General features: G+C 50.9%; 2 protein-coding genes across 4 annotated transcripts; both read right to left on the bottom strand.

Annotated features, from left to right (window-relative positions):
* Window positions 1-1,169: 1,169 nt before the first annotated feature.
* Window positions 1,170-10,854, bottom strand: Wdr73 (WD repeat domain 73). Of its 2 annotated transcripts, none has more exons than XM_038314279.1 (8): window positions 10,773-10,854; window positions 10,254-10,321; window positions 9,966-10,054; window positions 9,011-9,099; window positions 8,432-8,496; window positions 4,161-4,325; window positions 3,541-3,831; window positions 1,170-1,801 (listed from the first exon to the last, which is right to left on the bottom strand). In XM_038314279.1, the coding sequence occupies exons 1-8, from the start codon at window positions 10,811-10,813 to the stop codon at window positions 1,566-1,568; spliced, it is 1,044 nt and encodes a 347-aa protein (XP_038170207.1). In that variant the 5' UTR covers window positions 10,814-10,854; the 3' UTR covers window positions 1,170-1,565. The 2 variants fall into 2 exon arrangements, with proteins under 2 accessions (XP_038170207.1, XP_038170206.1); XM_038314278.1 differs by having other exon boundaries at window positions 3,541-3,906.
* A 981-nt stretch (window positions 10,855-11,835) lies between these two features.
* Window positions 11,836-17,701, bottom strand: Nmb (neuromedin B). Of its 2 annotated transcripts, none has more exons than XM_038313720.1 (3): window positions 14,324-17,701; window positions 13,639-13,811; window positions 11,836-12,098 (listed from the first exon to the last, which is right to left on the bottom strand). In XM_038313720.1, exons 1-3 carry the CDS (start codon window positions 14,478-14,480, stop codon window positions 11,940-11,942), a joined length of 489 nt encoding a protein of 162 aa, XP_038169648.1. In that variant the 5' UTR covers window positions 14,481-17,701; the 3' UTR covers window positions 11,836-11,939. The 2 variants fall into 2 exon arrangements, with proteins under 2 accessions (XP_038169648.1, XP_038169649.1); XM_038313721.1 differs by having other exon boundaries at window positions 11,940-12,103.
* Between the last annotated feature and the right edge of the window lie 1,656 nt (window positions 17,702-19,357).

A 19,357-nucleotide genomic window follows, 5' to 3' on the forward strand; every position in this document is an offset into this window, starting at 1 on the left:
CTCAGGGCTCCCCAAAACCAACCTCTATGAACATCACTGTAAAAGAACCACACAGTTCATCTCTACGCTGGTCCTAGTGTCCCATGCCGGCATCCCAGCTATTCAGGATGCTGAGGTAGGAGGGGAGGGCAGAGAACCCACATCTGTGTCCACATCTGCTGGGAATGGCCTCTGGGGCTGAGGAAGGAGGCCTGCATGTTCAAGGTCAACCTGAGCTTTTGTGCAATGAGTCCAGGTCTCAAAACAAATAAACATAAAACTTACTTTTTATTTATTTTTAGGTTTTTCTTATTCCCAAATATTTCTTAGGTGCTATGGAAGGAGGTGTGTGCCCTTTACCCATTCATATACTGAAGCTGCAACCCCAGCGTGATATTTGGAGTTGAGGTGTAGGAATTGAGGTTGAATAAGGTCATAAGGATGGGACCTGTGGTGGTTTCAATGAAAAAGGCCTCCACAGACTCAGGAAGCAGCATGATTGGGGGTGTGACCTTGTTAGAGGAAGTGTGTCACAGGGGGTGGGGCTTTGGGAATCTCAAAAGCTTAAGCCAAGTCCAGTGTCTCTTCCTGTTGCCTGTGGATCCAGATGCTTCCCACCATGTACATCTCTGAACTGTAAGCCAGCCCCAGTTAAAAGTTTTCCTTTTTTTTTTTTAGTTGTGAATATTTTTTTAAAGATTTATTTATTATGTATACAACGTTCTGCCTCCATGTATGCTCGCATACCAGAAGAAGGCACCAGATCTTATTACAGATGGTTGTGAGCCACCATGTGGTTGCTGGGAAGAGAACTCAGGCCCTCAGGAAGAGCAGCCAGTGCTCTTACTACTGAGCCATCTCTCCAGCCCCAATGTTTTCCTTTATAAAAGTTGCCAGGGTCATGTAGTCTCTGCATAGCCATACAACAGGCCGTGCTCACTCCAGTGTGCCAGCATGCACAGAGGTCATGGCACACAGACAGCAGGACGCAAAGAGGACTCAGAATGACCCACCTTGCCAGCATTTCCTAGTGCCTACACTCACATGTACACACACACCAGGAAAAACTCAAAAAAAAAATTTAAAAGGGTATAACAAAAAATTTAAAAGGGGTTGGGACATAGCACAGTAGGCCCTGGATCAATCCCCTGCCCAACAACTAAATAACAAAATAAACGGTAGCTATTTGCTTGTTACTGTTTTTCTTCAATGTTTATTGGCCCTTAGACATTGTTTCCTTCTGTGAAGAGTTCACGCCCACATCCACACTCTCCTGTTCTCACCAAGACAGTGTGAAGGAGACAGGAGCACAGCAGGCCACTTCACACTAGGAGGTGGGGCTCCTGGAGCCAACAGTCACTTCCATTCCATGCTGTGCCACACACCCTACCAACTGTTCTCGGGTACCTGTGGCCTTCCTGGGTGGCAGCCACCACCATCTTCATTTTACAGATGAAAGAGGGACAAGGACAGGCTAACCTGCCTGAAGCCAACAGCTGTGACAGGCCTGTGGTCACTCAGCGTCCTAGCCACTCACTCGAGCAACTCCCCTTCTTCTCAGAGGCCCAGGAGGGAAACGGCTGCTGTCAACTGGAGGCCTGGAGGTCCACCCAGTCCCACACGTGCAGAGAGGCATCGCTTGCCGCTGACAACAAAGTTCTGGGTTTGCAAGGGTGCCAGGTATGGGTGGTGACCAGAGGAGCAGCGTCCACCTCATTTCCCTCCAGGAAGATGTGGCCTCTGTGAGTGAAAAGAGGCTCCACTTGGCTTTCCTGTCCATCCCATGACGTGACGTCATAGATCTGCACTGTCCCATCAAAGCCTGGAGGACACAAAAAAGAGGAGTGACCCTACATCCCTCTCTTTCCTGGGCAACTTCCTCTGCCATGAGACACTCGGAGGCCACCCACGAAGAAAGCTACACCTGCAGCAGTGGGGGATGTCCCCATGAGCAGCTATGAATACCTGCCGCCCACCCACAGAGTATCGGCCACATAGCTAGGCCTGAGGTGGATGCACGGTGTGTGTGTGTGTGTGTGACTGGCTGTAGGTGAACCTTAAGCATCGTGTGTGTGTGTGTGTGTGTGTGTGTGTGTGAGAGTGACTGGCTGTAGGTGAACCTTAAGCATCATTTTCAGACACAGTCCACCTTGTTTTTGTCATAGAGTCTTTCCATTGGCTGGAAACTCACCAGTTTGGCTAGACTGCCGGCCAATGAGCCTAGAGATCTGCCTATCTCTGTCTCCCTGGTGCTGGAAATATAACAACATCCTTGTTGGAGGCTGCAGACCTGGCCCTTGACTTTCTTTGCCTGCCTCGACCTTCTGCCTGCTGGAGTGAAAGAGTAAACAACTTGTTTCCCTGCGCCTGCAGCTGCTCTGGGCACGAGCCCCTCATGAGTTCCTGATGGCAGAGGAGTGGGTTCTGGTGTGTTTACAGCTGGGAATCCCAGGATCTGGGGCGTGGCTATCAGTTAAGGATCCCTATATAAGCTTCCCTGCAGCACAATAAAGTTGGCATTCTTGTTTCAAGGATGACCCATGTCCCCGTGTCTCTGTGTGTCTTTATGTGTCTAAACCTCCAGTCCCTTTCCCAGGCGCTACACACACTATCACATCCAGCTTTTCCTCCTTTCTCCCGGCTCCCATCCCCCTCTCTCTGTGAGACAGTCTATGTAGCCCTGGCTGACCAGGAATATGCTATATAGACAAGGCTAGCTTCAAACACAGAGAACCACCTCCTCTGTCTCCCCAGAGCTGGGATTAAAGGTATGGGTTACCACAGTTGGCAGTGTCCAGGTTTACATGGATTCTGGGGATCAAGCTTAGATCCTCAAGCTCGCATGGCAGGCTTTACTGAGTTATGCCCAATGCCAACATGTGTTATCTTTAATCTCCATAACAGCATCTCCACAGGACATGGAGGCAGAAGAAACTTTCAACCCTTTTCAATGCACTCCAAATTCCAACCCCTCCGCCTCTGGGTCCTCAGCCAACAGCCTTGTCTCTAGTGTTCGGCCTCTTGTCCATCCGCTGAGGTCCAGCTGCTCTTTCCCATTCTCTCTGGCACTGTTCCTTCTGGATTCTGAACTTCCCCCTTTGTGCCCTCAACAGTCCTTTCTCACTGGCTTCTAGATGGCCCCACTGAACACACCCTTGCAATGACAACCCTCAGGCTCCAGTGTGGCTTCAGTTAAAAACCCAAGCAGACCAGCAGCTCGTGGAGACGCTGCCACCTCTTTCGGGTGCAGCCTTGAGCTGTTCCGGATCTTACTGTCTAGAAGTCTCTCAACACACCTGGACCTCTGCTAGGCTGGTAAGGGCCACTGCTGGTTGGTGCAAGTTCGGTGGCCAGGGTGGGGAGCAACCTGCCTTTGAGGAGCCAGCCCAGAGACCAAAGCGGTGCTTGGGGTAGGCAACCTGAACTTCTGCACCAGGTTAGGCATGGGGGTGCAGATTCTTCCCCAAGCTACCATCCCTGGGATGAGCAGGGGTGTAACAGACACACCCTTCTCAACAGTACCTGAGCAGGGGTGTGACAAACGCGCCCTCTCAACAGTACCTGAAATAGCCAAGCAGTTGTCCAGGCCTGGAGCCCAAGTCACTCGCAGCAGCTCTGGGTCAGGGCTGGGTTTGGACACGGGGCACTGGGCTGAGCTCACAGGGTGACAGAGGTTCCGGGAATCAAGGAGACGGAGCTGCCCATCTGAGCCAAGGCTGGCGATGCAGGGCCCTGGGCCTTGCCCCTTGTTCCTAACATCTGCACACCATCTCTCTCCACTAGAGCCAGGGCTGGGGCTGAGAGTCTCCAAAGGTGCCCACTTCTGGCGGGTGTCCACAAGCCCCAGGCGACCTGAGGTGCCACAGAAAGCAAAGGTGTCCGCATCTAGAACCTGAAGGCTGCTCAACAACTCGCTGTCACTGGTCCCTAGAAGATGGGGCAAAGAAGAAAAAGTGCAATGTGGCAAGGCTGGTGGGCTGCGCCAGGCCCGGACAGAGCACGTCATGTTTACACTCTCTCTGCTTTGTCTTGCCAGTCTGCTCTACTGGGTGGGTGCTGAGCCCCGGAGGCCTGGTTAGTACAGCACGCCCCAGGTTCCCCAGGCGGATGGCAGAGGCCCTAGCCATGTCTCCGGGCTGAGCTAGCTGGAGGAGCCGGCAGGGGGCGCACTGCGGCAGTACCTGAGCTGTATGTGATCTTCTGGGATTCTATGTCCACCGTCCTCAGGCCACTGAGCCGAGCCCCGTGGAGGATTCCAGGTGCTGCAGAGGAGAAGACAGACACCCGAGGCCAGAGACTCTCCTCTCTGTCCTGCACATCAATGGTACGGAGGGCTTCGATGACATCTGAAGGAAAGGGGAAGAGGCCAAAGAGCAGAGAATCAGCGAGGGCTCGCTAGAAACCCTGCCATTTAGAAGGGCAAGGGGATGGGAGCTGAGGGCTGGAGAGAGGTGCTGAGAGGAAAGCACTCGGGGTTTTGTTCATTCTTGAACCCGCCAGCAGCACCTTCACGTCCTCAGGATCTGCCTTACGAACTATTTGCAAACGGGAGACGATGAGTCATTGTGGCCACCTGGAAAGCACACAGTTCTGACTTGTTTGGCAGAGAAAGATGAAGGGAAGGAGCACTTGACTGATGTCAGTCACATCTCCAGAGAAAAGGAACAAGTTCTGAGTCCACGAACCAGCCCCGCTTCTTCCCGAACACGCTCTGGGCGCTCGCGGCTGCTGGTATTGCTGGTGAAAGTGGGAAGATAGGAGGGCCTGCCTCCTGTGCAAAGTTGAAAAAAGATGTACTCAAGTAGAAGAAAATTTTAGTTTGGTTTTCATCTTCCACATTAATTACTTGAGTATTGTAGCTGTACATGTGGGGGTCACAGAAGAACTTGCAGGCATCACCTCTTTCTTTCCACTGCGAGGGTCCTGGGATTGAACTTCGATTGCCAGATGGTCGGGCTGGGCAGCAAGCGCCTTTACCTGCTGAACCATCTTGCTGGGCCTCCCCCTCCCCCCTTATTTTTTGAAACAGGATCCTGCTAGCCCAGGCTGGCCTTAACCTCTTGATTCTCATGTCTCCATCTCCCACTGCTGGAATAGAATATAAATTTTAATTTTGTTTGGTTTCATCTCTGTAGTTTTACTTTGTCTCAGGCTCAGGCTGCTTGGTTAGCTGTTTCTAGTCTCCGCATTCTACACCATTTGATGCCTTTTTTTTTTTTTTTAAGTTTTTGAAGATAGGTCTCATTATGTAGACCAGGCCGGCCTCAGACTCAGAGATCTACCTGTCTCTGCCTCCCGAGTGCTGGGATTCATTTGGTGCTTCTCTTGATGGCACCTGTAACAGTTTGGGACAAGACATTTGCTGCACAACCTACTTAAAAAAGAAATTTTTGTTTTGTGCTTTGTGTTTTCATTCTACACACACACACACACACACAAACCCACTGTTTTGTGCCCACACTGTATGAAGATCCCCAAGTGTCTCCAGTTTTAAGGACACTGGTCAGAACAGTGAGGGTGGGGTACGAGAAGGGTACAAAGTGGCTGAACAGGAGTGTGTGGCGGTGTGCTCCTTCCAACAGTCCCGGCACCATGAGCACACGGAGCACATGGACGACTGGGCCATGTGCTCCCCCCAGGGCATGGCATCTAGGCTTCTCAACACAGGAGCAGACACAACAGCTGGGCCTCGGGCTGCAGCTGGTCTCCAGGGAGCACCAAAAGGCTGCAGCTGAGGCCACTTAAGCAGAGCCTGCCTGGCTCTCCCGGGTCAGACTTCCCTGACTCCCCTGCACTGGCTCCAAGGAGCCTGAAACCAATTCTCCCAGGACCTGCAGCTCTGAGCCAGGGGAGGGGTCTCAGCTGCAGGAAGGGAGACTATTTCAAAGATTCAGGAGGGGCTGGAATATAATCCAATGTCCCAGCAGCTGCCTGGCGCATCTGAGGCCTTGCTCCCTTGCCACCCAGTATCGTAGTAATCACATGCATACACAAAACAAGAACCCAGTCTCTGCCAGGCAGTGTGGTGCACGCTTTTAATCCCAGCACTCCAGAGGCAGAGACAGGTGGATCTCTGTGTTAGGCCAGCCTGGTCTACAGAGCGATTTCCAGGACAGCCAAGGCTACAAAGAGAAACTCTGTCTAAAAAAGTCTGAGTCCTTTCCAGTCGGTGTGAAAGTACATCCTCCAGAGAATCCCCACCCTGTACCAACCCAGAGGAAAGAGCCAGGAGTGGCGGCAGGCACACACTTTAATCTCAGCACTTCTGAGATGAGACCACCCTGGTTTATATAGTAAGACCTCATTTCCTGCCCCCCCACAAAAAAAAAAAAACAAAAGCAAAACACCATACAGACCGATGAGAAGTAAAACACCAAACTGGGATAAATGATTAGCAAATGTATCTAATGAAGAATTTGTATCCGGCACATACAAAGAACTTTTATACCTCAATAAAAGCCAGCAAGTCGGTTGCTGGTGAGAGGCCGCCATCTCATTAAATCTATGAGAGGCTTCACAGCCACACAAGGGATGGCCAGGGCTGTTAGTGGAGAAACGCAAACGAGAGCTACAGAGACCGACAGTACCACACCCATTAGCACAGCCTTATAAAAACGGCAGGGTTAGGGACAAGTGCATGCCTAGCAGGTGCCAGGTTTAATCCCTAGGCACAGAGACAGTGGCAAATGTTGGTGAAGCCATGGAAAATGGGAACTTTTGCACATCGCTAATGGGAACATCAATGAAACCATTTTGTGAAACTTTATGTATGTGTATGTCTATGTTCCTGTATGAGTTTATGTGCACCGTGTGTGTGTGCAGGTGCCCACGGAGGTCAGAGGGTGCCTGAACCCTGTGAACTGGAGCTACCTGACAAATAAATGTGCTGGGACCCAATCCCGGGTCCCCTGCAGGAACAGGGAGAGCTCTTAACCCTAAGCCGTCTCTCCAGATTCAACTTTTTCTTTTTCTTGTTTTTTTTTTTAAATATTTATTTATTTTATTATGTAAACAATATTCTGTCTGTGTGTATGCCTGCAGGCCAGAAGAGGCACCAGACCCCTTTACAGATGGTTGTGAGCCACCATGTGGTTGCTGGGAATTGAACTCAGGACCTTTGGAAGAGCAGGCAATGCTCTTAACCTCTGAGCCATCTCTCCAGCCCCTTTTTCTTGGTTTTTTGAGACAGGGTTTCTCTGTGTAGCTCTGGTTGTCCTGGAACTAGCTCTGTAGACTAGGTTGGCAACTTTTAATTTCCTAAAAAATTAAACAAAACCTCATAAATTTACCACATAATCCAGCAATATATGTCCATATCAAGATTTGTACATTAGGACTGGAACGGACAGACAAAATGTGTCATACCATCCAAGGGAACAGTATCAGCAATAAAAAAGGAATAAAGTACTGATGTACGCTATAACAAGGGCAATCTTAAAGAGCATGCGCTAAGGGACAGAGACCAGGCACAAGAGAATATATGAAAGGTCCCCTGATAAGACTTTCTTCAGAATAGGCAAATCTACTACAGAGAAAATATACTGATTGTCTGGGACAGGGTGTAGGAGTGAGATTAATAGTTAATGGCATAACAGATCTTATTGGAAGTGATAAAAAATGTCCTAAAACTGATTTATAGTGATGGCTATAAAACTTGGCAAATTTTCTTTAAAAATTATTGACCTATACACTTGATATGGATGGGTTTTAAGGTAGGTAAAATCAATAAAATCATTAAACAGCAGCAACGCCAAAGACCCGCCACACAAGGAACTAGGAAGACCATGCAGACAAGCGACCGGGAGGTGCACAGGGCTGAGCCCAACAGCATCCCTCACGGGAGCAGCACTGAGGCCTGAGAGAAGGGACAGACACTGTGCTGACTGTGAGAAGCTCTGCCACAGTGTGGGGCGGCCCACTCCTGCTGTGAGTGTGCCTCTCACTGGGGGGCAGAATGAAAGGCTGGGTCAGCCAAAGGGGACATGCTCTGGTGCCCGCTGGACAGGGACCTGCAGTCCCATCTCTATTCTCCACAAGGGGACTTCCTGTGCCAATGCTGTGACTTCCAGGTAGACTGCCAGTGAACCTTTGCTCACTTGCTATCCTCCTCCCCCAGAACGAGCAGACCTTAAGAAGAGGGACCTCTTCGATGCCTCCGCCTCCTCGAGCTGAGTGCCCGTAGTGGCCCTGCCCAGCTGAGAGGCCTTGGCTCTCTAGCTGCTCTGCCAGCAGCTGGGTCGGTAAACTCCAATCCTGATGGAAGCTCAAGGAAGCTGTAGCATTTGGCCTGTCTGTCACACTGTGGACGCTAACGCATCTGTGTGGTACAAACACAGACAGAAACTGTGCTGCTCCTGTCCTCTCAAGGCTTCTTACTGGCTCAGCTCAAGGACCAGGACCATGTGAGTCATCTTACTAAAACTCCAGTGTCCCCCAAGTGAGCGCCACTCACCACTGTCCTCTCCAGTCTGCCACACCTGCAAGTAACACCCGGGAAGGCCACTGGTCACCAGCAACCTGTTCCAGAGAGACAGAAAACCTCAGTCCAGACAGAGGGGCGCTCACCTTCACCCTGGCAGCCTTTCCCCTCCAGCCTACCCAGGATCCCTGGGACCAGCTACCCTCATTCAACAGCTGAGCAGGCTCACTCTGCCTTAGGGACAGGCTCACAACTCAGAGAGAACCACAGCCCAAGCCCAGGCTTTCACAGGTCATGATGGTCGCCTGGAGAGGACACACATGGGGAGCCTGAACACACAACCTTGGTTGACAGCTCTCTGAAAAGCTTCGAAGTACTTTCCACTCTGTATCTGGTCCTGGAACAACCCCAGGGACCTGCTGCCTCCACTACTCAAATCGGCTGCTGAGCTACTGGTATCTTCATAGGCTAAACCTGTGTGCCCCGGCCCAATGAGTACCCACCTATGTCTGCAGACTGAGAAATGGGCACGGTGGTAAGAAGTCAGAACACTGCTGAGCATTTCCCGTCGTCCCCAAAGAATGGAAGGTCTGGGACACAGACTGGCCATACCTGGTATCTGGCACATGCTTTAGGTCAAAGACAGATCTGTCTGAAAACCCTCCATGGCACACTTTAAAATCTCTCTCCGGGAATAAACCCTAAAACACAAAGGGGGGCAATCAGACAGCACCTGATTTTTCTTTCTTTTCTTCTTCGTTTTTGTTTGCTTGTTTGTTTTGTTTCATTTTGTTTTTTGTTTTGTTTTGTTCTGATTTTTTGAGGCAAGCTCTCACTGCGTAGCCCTGGCTGGCTAGCAGTAGTAGCCACTAACTATACTTACAGAGCTCTTTCTCTGCATCATGAAAATACATTCCCTAAGGTTCTGTCCCTGCTGTCTTCTCTTAATCCTCAGATCCCACACCTCCATTCTAGGTGATCTTACCATCCATATGGTTCTCACCGACTTCTATACCCTAATGATCCCCTAATCTATTTTGTGTGTGTACGATGCTATGAGGCCTTGCTCGTGCTATGGGAAAACTATACCACTGGGCTACTTCTCAAGCCCCTCTATCTATTCTTAAAAAATATTTATTTTATGTATATGGGTGTTTTGTCACATACATGTCTGTATATCACATGCACACCTGGAGGCCAGAAGAGGATGCTGGATGCCCCAGGACAAGAGTTATAGAAAATCGTGAGCTGCGCTGTGGCTGCTAGGAATCAAACACAGGTTGTCCGGAAGAGCAGCAGGTGCTCTCAGCCCAAGCCATTCATCTCTCCAGCTCCGTAAGTCCACTTTTGATATAGTAAGATTACCCTTTATCTGTGGTCACTCTCTTGGGAACCACATGACTCTGGTCAGCATCCACCCCTATGCACAAGAGCTTTCTCCTGCTAGATTTTATGGGCAGACTCAGTGCTTGTCAGGGATGGACGGTACCTTGTGGGCAACAGGCACTCCGGAAATGCACAGTAAGTACAAGCTGACTCATAGTGTCAGCATCTCTGTTTAAGTTACCTGGTTCTCCTTTACAGAGAGTCTGAGTGGCAGTATCAAATGAAGGATCTCATTTTTTTTCGAACTTTCAAAACCAGCAACAAAGACTCCTGAAACAAAATAGTAACTTATGAAAAACAGAAACATCGTGGATCGTGGCTGGATTTATAACTTCTCCCAAAGAATAAATTTCTTCCTTGTTCAAAAGTGGGCAGTCTTGTGTCAGAAGATGGAAATTGGATGGGTCTCTAAAGAATCATCCCAGGGGGCAGAGATTCATCTCTATTAGTAGCAGGCTAGGTATATTACCTTTTTCACCGACCCACTCAAGGACTCGAGTGGCTCCTGAAAGGTCAAACGCGTGGAAATCTTGGTACCTGCAGAATAGGGTTACAAAAATCATACGGTGCACGAAACCATAGGGTTGACCAAGAACTCTGCTATCGCTGCTGGATTAGTGGTCCCAGCTCTGGAGTCAGCTAGATATGGGACTGAGTCCCTGTGTGTATCGGACCAGGCACCGACGCCATTCTTATCTGTGGAATCACGAGGGTTCCGCAGAGCTGATTTTCCTGAAGTTGAGATGATCACTGGAAAACCTGTGCTCAAGTTAACCTAGAGCCCGACGCAACATAACCAGCCTTCACGAATGAACATCTGGTCACATCACTTGCTTACAAAAAGACAGAGTGTCCCAGAGCGAGAGGCCGGGAATCAGGACCCTCCCCGCCCGGTCGTGTCTGAGCACCGCCCGCGAGCCCACCCCCGGGTCCCTGCGGCCCGCGCCCTCTTTCACTGCCCACCAGACCCGCCCACGGCCCGATTTACAAGCGCAAGGACTCCACCAGCCAGTCCTCCGCGAGCTCCATAGCAACTGTCGCCTCCGCCACTCCACTTCCGCCAGCCTGACTTCCTGCGCAGGCGCGTGTTCTCGCGAGGAGAGGGCGTGGTTTACAGCCTAGCGGTGTTGGGAGCGCTCAGTGCAGAGCGCAGCCTTGCTGATCCGGGGGAGAAAAAGCGGCGCAGAAACAGATTCTTCGATGTCAGCTCCAAGCAGGACCGGAGACATCAAATATGTCCTTGTTTTAGGATCAAGTATGTGCAGCCGAAGAGCTGTCAGTGTCCCAAAGCCAGGTACAATAGACTCTATTGGAACTTAAGGTGAACAGTTAATTCAAAAGTTTGCGTGAATATGCCCGTGAAGGATACTTTAGGATTTTTTTTAAAGGAATCTTGTTGGGCTAGAGATGTAGCTCAGCTGGTGGAGTGCTTGCTTGGCATGCACGAAGTTCGCTTTCCAGTACCAAGTAACTCCCACCTCCCACCCCACCCCCACACCCCACCCCGGCATGGTGGCGCACGCCTGTAATTTCAGTGCTCAGGAGATAAAGGCAGGAGCATGAGAAGTTTTAGGTCATCATCTGCTACATAGGGAGTTCGAGGCCAGTTTACGTTACACAAGACCCTGTCAAAAAAGTATCTGACACTCGTTTATATTCGATAAAACTGTCACCCTGTACGGAGGTCCCTACCACCAGAGAAGACTAAGAGCACAGCAGAGCTGAATTCTGGCGTGGTTCTCTCCTGTACGTACCAGGTCTCGCACTAAAGCTTGGGATGAAAGATGGGGTGAGTGTAGCATAGTGCAGCATCATATAGGCAGCCCACCGTCACAGGCAAAGAAACTTTAGGTCGTAGAAACGGCATTGAGCCAGAGCAGCCAACCCAGTACCTAACTGCCGAGAGTTGGCCATCATTCAGTGCCTGGTTGGCGCCATTGTAAAAGGTGATGGGGCTTTCCCGAGACCACCCATTGACAAACACACCACCCTCCAGAGCCCTTTCCCCTTTCTTCAAACGGGGGTGGAAGGAGAGGCCCAGACAGTCAGTGTAAAGAGCAGTGTTTTTATTTGCAACTTCACCAGGGAAGCAAGAAATGCAGCAGGAGAGCCTTGCTGTCGGCATCGTCAACATTCCTGGTGATCCAACCAGAAATCACAGTAAGGGAGTAACACATTTGAGCTTAGGATCTACATCGGACGGGGCCACTGCTGGGGTTCCATTCAGCAGCTGCCCTGGATGGACACATTCTAAGCCGTGTTGTGTTCGTCCCGTTATTGGCATCACTTCTTCAGTCCTGGCTCCAGCGACCTCCTGTACTGAAGGCAAAAAGAGAAGACTTGGCCGTGGAGTCCACAGACCATAGGGATGTGCGGGTGTGCACAGAAGTGGGCAGGGGCGGGCTCTCACCTGGGTCTCTGAGTTGCCCAGAATACAACACCAATTTCACAGGGTCGTCATGACAACTAAAGGGCATCACGGACATCAAGTCCGAGGCACATGTCTCAGTGCCACTCCTCTGCCTCCCCAAGCTCTGCCCCAGACCTCTCCGATGCTCCCTCCCACTGGCCTTGGCAGTATTGCTTCCTCAGGGAGTCTCTGGTTGGTCTTGATATTTCAGGCCTTCAAAATAATGCCCCTAGAGGTGATGCTATCTCTCTCTGGACCCTGCCAGCCCAACCTTCTTGCTCTTACATCTGAGGTTGCCAGGACTCTGCAGGTGGACTTTCTCAAAGGACTGTCTCTCCTTGCAGCACATGCGCACTGCTAGGCACGGGGGAAACAAAGGGGGCCAGCAGCAGGAACTGCCAGGGGCTTGCAGAAAGGTGGTGGAGCTCCTGCTTACCAAGAGCTGGCTGTGTGCCCAGCACCATACTGTGCATGGGACATAAACGGGCCCATTATCTCCATTTGATGAAGAACACCAGGCTTAGAGTAGTTAAGTGACATTTCTAAGGCCACCCAACAACTAAGCAGCTAAGTGTGACCCTGGCATACATTTCCACCCCACCACACTGCCTTCTGCACACAGCAGCAAGTACCAAAGAGAGTGATGTGCCATGGGGCCAGCACCAGAAGCAGAGTGGAGGAGCTGCCACCCAGCCAGGCAGGACCCTAAGGCTTGAGCACCACAGGTTACTGCATTCCAGCCAGTGGTGGTTTGATCGCACTTCTCCCGGGGGGGGGGGGGGGGGGAGCTCAGCTTGATGTCTAAGGACTCCTCTTAAACCATCCTCCTGCCTCAACCTCTGAAGTATCAGGGTCTGCAGGCAAATGCCCCATTCTTGACCGGAAGGGGACTTTGATTCTCACAGCTGGATGAGGAGAGGAACCGTTACTGACATCTGGTAGATGGAAACCAGGCATGTGTTAAGCACCCTAAAGACACAGGACAGCCCCGCAGAGCCTACACTGTCAAGAGCACCGGCATATGATAAAGCCTGCCGTTAGCAAGTGGACATAAGATGGAAAGCAGGCTAATTCTGAATTCTGTCTCCACTCTAGGACTCAGGTCACAGCTCGGACCACAGCACAGCCTGGAACAGCAAAGGTGGCCTTGGCTAGTGCAGTGGGTAACAAGTGGGATGGACAAGGCTGTGTGGGGCAGAATAGGAAGGTCTGCTTAAGGGCTAGGACAATCCTAGACTGTGACTTCAGGCTGGGGATGGGCAAAGAGGGACTTCTTCCCCATGCAATCTGCTGCGTCATTTTCTGGTCTTTGTGTATTTGCTCTTTGAGCCCTGGGACCCTGGCTTTCTGGAATCCACACTCACTACTCCCTGCCTCAGCAGTCCCACCCTGAACCCAAGCTGGGCAGCATTTCTTCCATGTAGGTGCTAGGGTAGGGGCTCACCTGAATTGGGGACGCCAGGCCACTGGGGTTCATGCCTAAAGCTTTCTTTAGCAGGAGGCTTCTGAGCAGATCGTGACTCAGCTGCAGCCTCTGGTCCCTCTGGGTGTTGGGAGGTGCTGTCCCCACCAGCGACAGTCTTGGGGGCTCCAGACTTTTCTTGCCCATGAAGTGACCTAAAAAAGAGGTGCCAGGGTATATGGAAGCTAGGGAGTGAGGACCCTGTGACCACAAGCAAGTTCTGGTCTATTCCACCTTTCAGCTCTCACAGAGGGAAGACAAACGTTCCTGCTCAGCAAGAAGCCACAGAAGTCTGGGTGGAGGCAAAGCTGACTGCCTCAGCTTTTCCCGACCCCCTGGAAGAAGGGTAGAGAGAACGGGACCAGGGGGATGCTAGGGAAGGAAGTGGAGAAGGTGCCTCGGAGACAGATGTGCAGAGAAGACACGAGTAAGGAAAACCTGGCAATCTGCCTAAGGGAAGGGGGACCAACTGGCAACCAGAGCTAAGATGCTGGCCCAGCTCAGTCTTCAACTTGCCAAGTCCGTGGTTGCTAGATTTGACCTTTTAATTCCCACTTGTTAAACTTAAGCCCCCAGGAGTTCTGTCACTATGAGCCTCCAGAGAGTTGAAAGGAAACTGGGGACCGAGGAGAATGAGGCACGCTTGTTGAAGTCCCCAAAGACTTACCAGTCGCCCAGAGGTTGCCCCGGGGGTGCACTCGGATCTTGCTGGCGCGGCTGCGGGGCTCCGGGAGATCCCAATTGAAGGGAGCGACGCCGGCAGTGAACAACACGAAGAGGAGGAGACTGCGAAGCAGCCGAGAGCCCCTTGTCCGCCCGGTCATGGCTGTGCCAAGCCGGTTCTTCTTTGGCACTCGGATATTAGCGAAGCCCGCCTTCCAGCCTTTTAAACTACAGTCGGAGCAGCGGAGCCCGCTGGAGGCGCTGAGCTCGCCCCGCCCCGGAGCTCCGCCCTTCTCAGGCTCCGCCCCCAAAGCCACGGGGGTGGTCACTGCCTCACTGGAGTTTCTCGGCAGAAGCCCACCACAGTTTTTGTGCAACCTGGTGTGTGGCACCGCCCCACAGCAAAAGTGGTTCCCAAGGCCCTCCCTCGCCAGATTTCTGCTATCTTGTCGTTACAGCAGCCCTCAAAGCTTCTCCTTGAGGCTAAAGTGAAGCAAAAAGTCCCCCTCCTGGTAGTGTGGTTGTTTGGCATCACCTAACAGAGGAACTCCTTAAAGGAATTCTGTCACCTCCTCTGTCTCAAGACATCTGACCCTTGCTGGCACCTCTCTGCTCTCTCACAATTAGCACACGCTGGGTAACCTGGAAAAGTTCTGTGCCCAGAATGGGATAGGATGATAGGGAAGGGAGCGAGGAGCTGTCCCCAGCAATGGTACCACTTGGAGATGCTGGTCTATCAAAACGGCAGGTGGCAGACCTGCCCTGTGGTCAAGGCAGTGGAAAGAGCACTGGGCCAGGGGATGCTACTGTAAAGTGGAAATAACTATACTGCTTACACCTTTAAGAGTTTCACATCTTTCAGTACAACTATTAAGGAGCAGCACTCTGTCTTCTTGTGGAGTTGTCGTGACTGGTCTTGGAAAGATCTCCAGTCATCATTGGCCTCAGTGAGGGGGCAGACATGTGCTCCAACCCCTGTATTGTTCAACTGTTCACTGCACACCAACATCTGGAGCACTGTGGAAGGGCCAGGAGGGGACGGACACCACCTCCCCGCTACCAAGAGTTCATCTTCTCATTGGAAACTAGGCCAAGGCATGACTGACAGATGAGGTGTAAAGTCTCGGAGCCTTTCCTGGAATGCTCGTGGGGCATGACAGAACCTCCTAACCTGGCCCCAAAATGGCACTTGCTAGCATGATCCTTTTGAGACAAGGTCTTGCTGTGTAGCTCTGGTTGGCCTGGAATTCACTATATAGACCAGACTGAGTTGAATTTATAGCAGTCCTCCTGCCTCAGCTTCCCAAGGGCCAGGATTACAGGTGTGAGCCACCATACTTGGTTTGCTGTCCTAGCTCCTACACAGATAGCTGGCTGAGCAAAGCCCAGCTGTCCTATGGGTCACCATCCCAGGAGGGGATCTGTGATGTTCTAGTGGGTATCAGAGGTTAACACATTAGGCATTTTCAGGGGTCAATTCTTACCTTCCATCTTGTTTGAGGCAGGACTGTCTTGTTTCTGCTGCTTTGCCAAGTCATCCAGTTTAGAAGGCCGTGAGTCTCTTTATAATTCTCCCATCCCTCCACAGGAACACTGATTAAATGGAGCCTCCCCAGCCCCTACTTTAATTTCCGAGGTAGGGGCTCCTGCTGAAGCTGGTACTTCCTAAGACTGGCTGGCCAGGAAGCCTGCGGATCCTCTTGTCCCCACCTCTCCAGCACTGGGATTTCAGGTTTTGGTCAACAACCCCAACTTTTTATATGAGTGCTGGAAATCTGAACTTGGGTCCTTGTGCTTGGAAGGCAAGCACTTTACTGAGCCACCACCTGGTCCCAGGGAGCTTTTCTGTGATGCTGAGGTTCTGGAGCGTGGTACACAGGACAGCGACAGTCCCTTTCTGGCCCCGGCTTTTCCTTGCAGTCTTGTTGCTCCTCACCCCCAGCCTGACATTTACACCTCTCTGTTCCTTCACAGCTTAGCCACGGTGTTCAGATATAGCTCTCCTCACCTTCCTGCACACATCATTCCCTCTACAACCCTCCCTCTCTCCCGCATCCAGCACACTCCCAGCCTCTCTCTTTGGTCTGTGGATGCAGAAACTGAGAGAGACAGTGTTGAGAGCGCTGCTTTCCTTAACCGCTTGAAGGAACTTACTCGACAAGCCTGTCCCTTATGTTATTGGCAAGGATCACCCCAGAGGTTGTGACTCGTGCGGACATTTCACCAGAGCCAGCTTCAGGTCTGTCATGGCGCTTTTGGGGCACTGCCTCATGCTCCCAAAGCTGTGAGAACAGCCACAGTTCTCCTAACACTCACTCCTGTTTCCCACGCATCACTTCAGTGCCAACTGAGCTTTGAGTTCTCAAGAAACAGAGCTAGTGGGCACTACCTCTCCAGTCTCATTGCTCTCCTATGGGTGACCCTAAGGCCATGTTCTGTTCTCACAAGTTCACTTATACGGAAGACCAGCTCCGTGTAACTAACACATACTCGGTTAACGGCTTAGAAGAGAAAGCCAGGGAGCTGCTACTGAGCTGAGCAGATGAGAGCCAGGGATGCTATAAAGCCCTGCAGTGAGAGCCCAGGCAGCATTCCTAACTACTGCATATAATGTTCATGAACTTAGGGGGACAGTTACATAACCAAAGTGATACGCTCAACCCCAAAGAGGCCTTTAAAAAGGTTAGATTCACTGCGGAGCTAAAGGCCGGCCTTGAACTCAAAATGCTCTTGCTTCAACCTCTCTAGTACTGCGATGTGTGCCAACATCACTCGCTATCTAAAGAGGTTTAGAGACTTAGGAATCTGGTAGAGAATCTTATATTTCTAAGAGACCTGATAATCTGAGCCACCCCAAGGAGGGGCTTTGCAAATGGAGGTTTGCTGCAATAGCGCATTAGACTTCCAAAGGTAGGACAGGACATGGCACCCAGGGCAGTAACACAGTGACACAGACTTTGCAAAGATCTAGCGCAAACCGACCTCTGCCTCTCTCCTAGGTAAACCAGGTTATTCTGAGGCTTGTTAAATAGGAAACAACAGCTCTTCCCTTTGCAGCCATTGGTGACTTCTGACTGAAGCAAGCAAGCAGCGTTTCAGTGCGCTCTCTCGGCTTAGGAAGATGATGTCGTCCCCTCCTTCCAATGAGCTGACACACAGGTGTAATGCCCCTTTGATCTCTGCACATTTGAAAAGATGATGATGCTCAGGCTGTGTGAGGACACTACAGAGACAGCGGAGTGGCAAGGTCATCTGGTCACCTACGCTGAAAAGGTGCAGCGAGAAAAGGCTAATAGCACAGCTGTCCACATGTCCAGCAAGGTGGCTATCACCAGGCTAATGCTGGACAAGGCCACAGAAAAGATCCTGGAAGGGCAAGCCCGGTCCCGTCGAGTGGGAAGGGAGGAGGGCAAACACAAGAGAGGAACGACTGAGAAGATGCAGGGGTAGAAGAACCTCATGCACGATGTTCATTAAAGACTGCTATAAACTATAAAGCACTTCTAACCAAGCACCTGCTATGATCCTAGGAAATGTGAAGCCTGGAGCCCGTTACCAGGAAATCAGGGTGTGCACACACCAGAGCATGGCCCTGCCAACATGCCCGGGACACTACTTTGGTTCCCAAAGCAAAATGCCAGCACACCTACATCAATTTTTTTTTAAAGAGGTCCACCTGCCTCTGCCTCCCAGGTGCTGGTGCTGGGATTAAAGGCGTGCACCACCACACTTGGCTCTACACCTCAATTCATGAGCAGTTCTGAGAAAAGAACTGATGTGGGAGGTCCTTCTGTCTGTGTTATTAGTTAATGAATAAAGAACTGCTTTGAGCCTATGGAAGGGAAGAACAGAAGTAGGCAGGGAAAGCTAGGCTGGATGCTGGGAGAAAGAAGGGCGGAGTCAGAGAGAAGCCATGGAGCTGCTGGAGACAGATGCCAGTTGGAATCTTGCCACTAAGTCACAGCCACGTGGCAATACAGATTAATAGAAATGGGTTAAATTAGTATGTAAGAGTTAGCCAATAAGAAGCTAGAGCTAATGGGCCAAGTAGTGATTTAAATAATACAGTTTCTATGTGATTATTTCAGGTCTAAGCTAGCTGGCCGTGGGAACAACAAGCGGCTTCCCTTCAACAAAGAACTCTCTGGCATTCTGTTGGGGGCTTAAGTAAGTTGTCTGTCTAAAAGCTCTGATCAAAACTGGGTGCCAGCTAATTTATTTACTTGTCTGACATTGAGTTCTGAATATAAATTTGTCTAGCTAGACTCCTGTATTAAAGCTGGAGCCTGGTTTACCAATCCAAATAGATGGGAAATTAAAGTGGCGGTCCTAGGGAAGTGGCTCTAAATTGAGAGTGGGCAGAAGCATGTCAGACACGTCTCAGACAGGACAGACGGCTTGAAAGTCAGATTCAATAGCGAGATTTACCTGTCTATGAGGAAAGGATGCTGTTTTTATCATACAAGCTTAAAATATTGTTATCAAGGCAGCAAGCTAAAATATTGTTGACTGAGGAGAATAAGAGACTGAGAGCCGGGGGTGTCAGAATAACCACAAGACCGGATTTCTAGTTCTAAAGAGGCTGTGGGTTTTAGAAGCTTACAGAAGGCTATCATAGGAAGATGAGGTGGCTTTTCTGGTTTGTGTTTTGAGACTGGGTCTCGAGGAGCTCAAGTTGGCCTCGAAGTCACTGCTGTAGCTAAGGCTGGGCCTTTAATTCCTGACAAAGCTGCCACCACCTCCCCTGTGCCAGGACGGTACTAGCTACACTGAGAAACCTCTGGAAGCAGCCTTGGGGCAGCTGCTGGGCGACTCTGGGCAGGGACTGCTACGTGACACTCAGGGAGGCCCGGGTTCTCAGTCCTGGGAACTACTGTAACCTTTCTTTTCCGTCCGTCCCTTCATGTCCAGTCCGTCCAGCACAGCAAAGGCGGCTTCCTGCTCTGTACTACGGACTATGAAACCAGGAGTTGAAAGATACGGAGTCCCTCCAGCAGACAACAGAATCTTTCGCTACATCAGGTTTTATGTTTCCTCC

Source organism: Arvicola amphibius, chromosome 12 (assembly GCF_903992535.2).
Source record: "Arvicola amphibius chromosome 12, mArvAmp1.2, whole genome shotgun sequence".
NCBI classification, from domain to species: Eukaryota; Metazoa; Chordata; class Mammalia; order Rodentia; family Cricetidae; genus Arvicola; species Arvicola amphibius.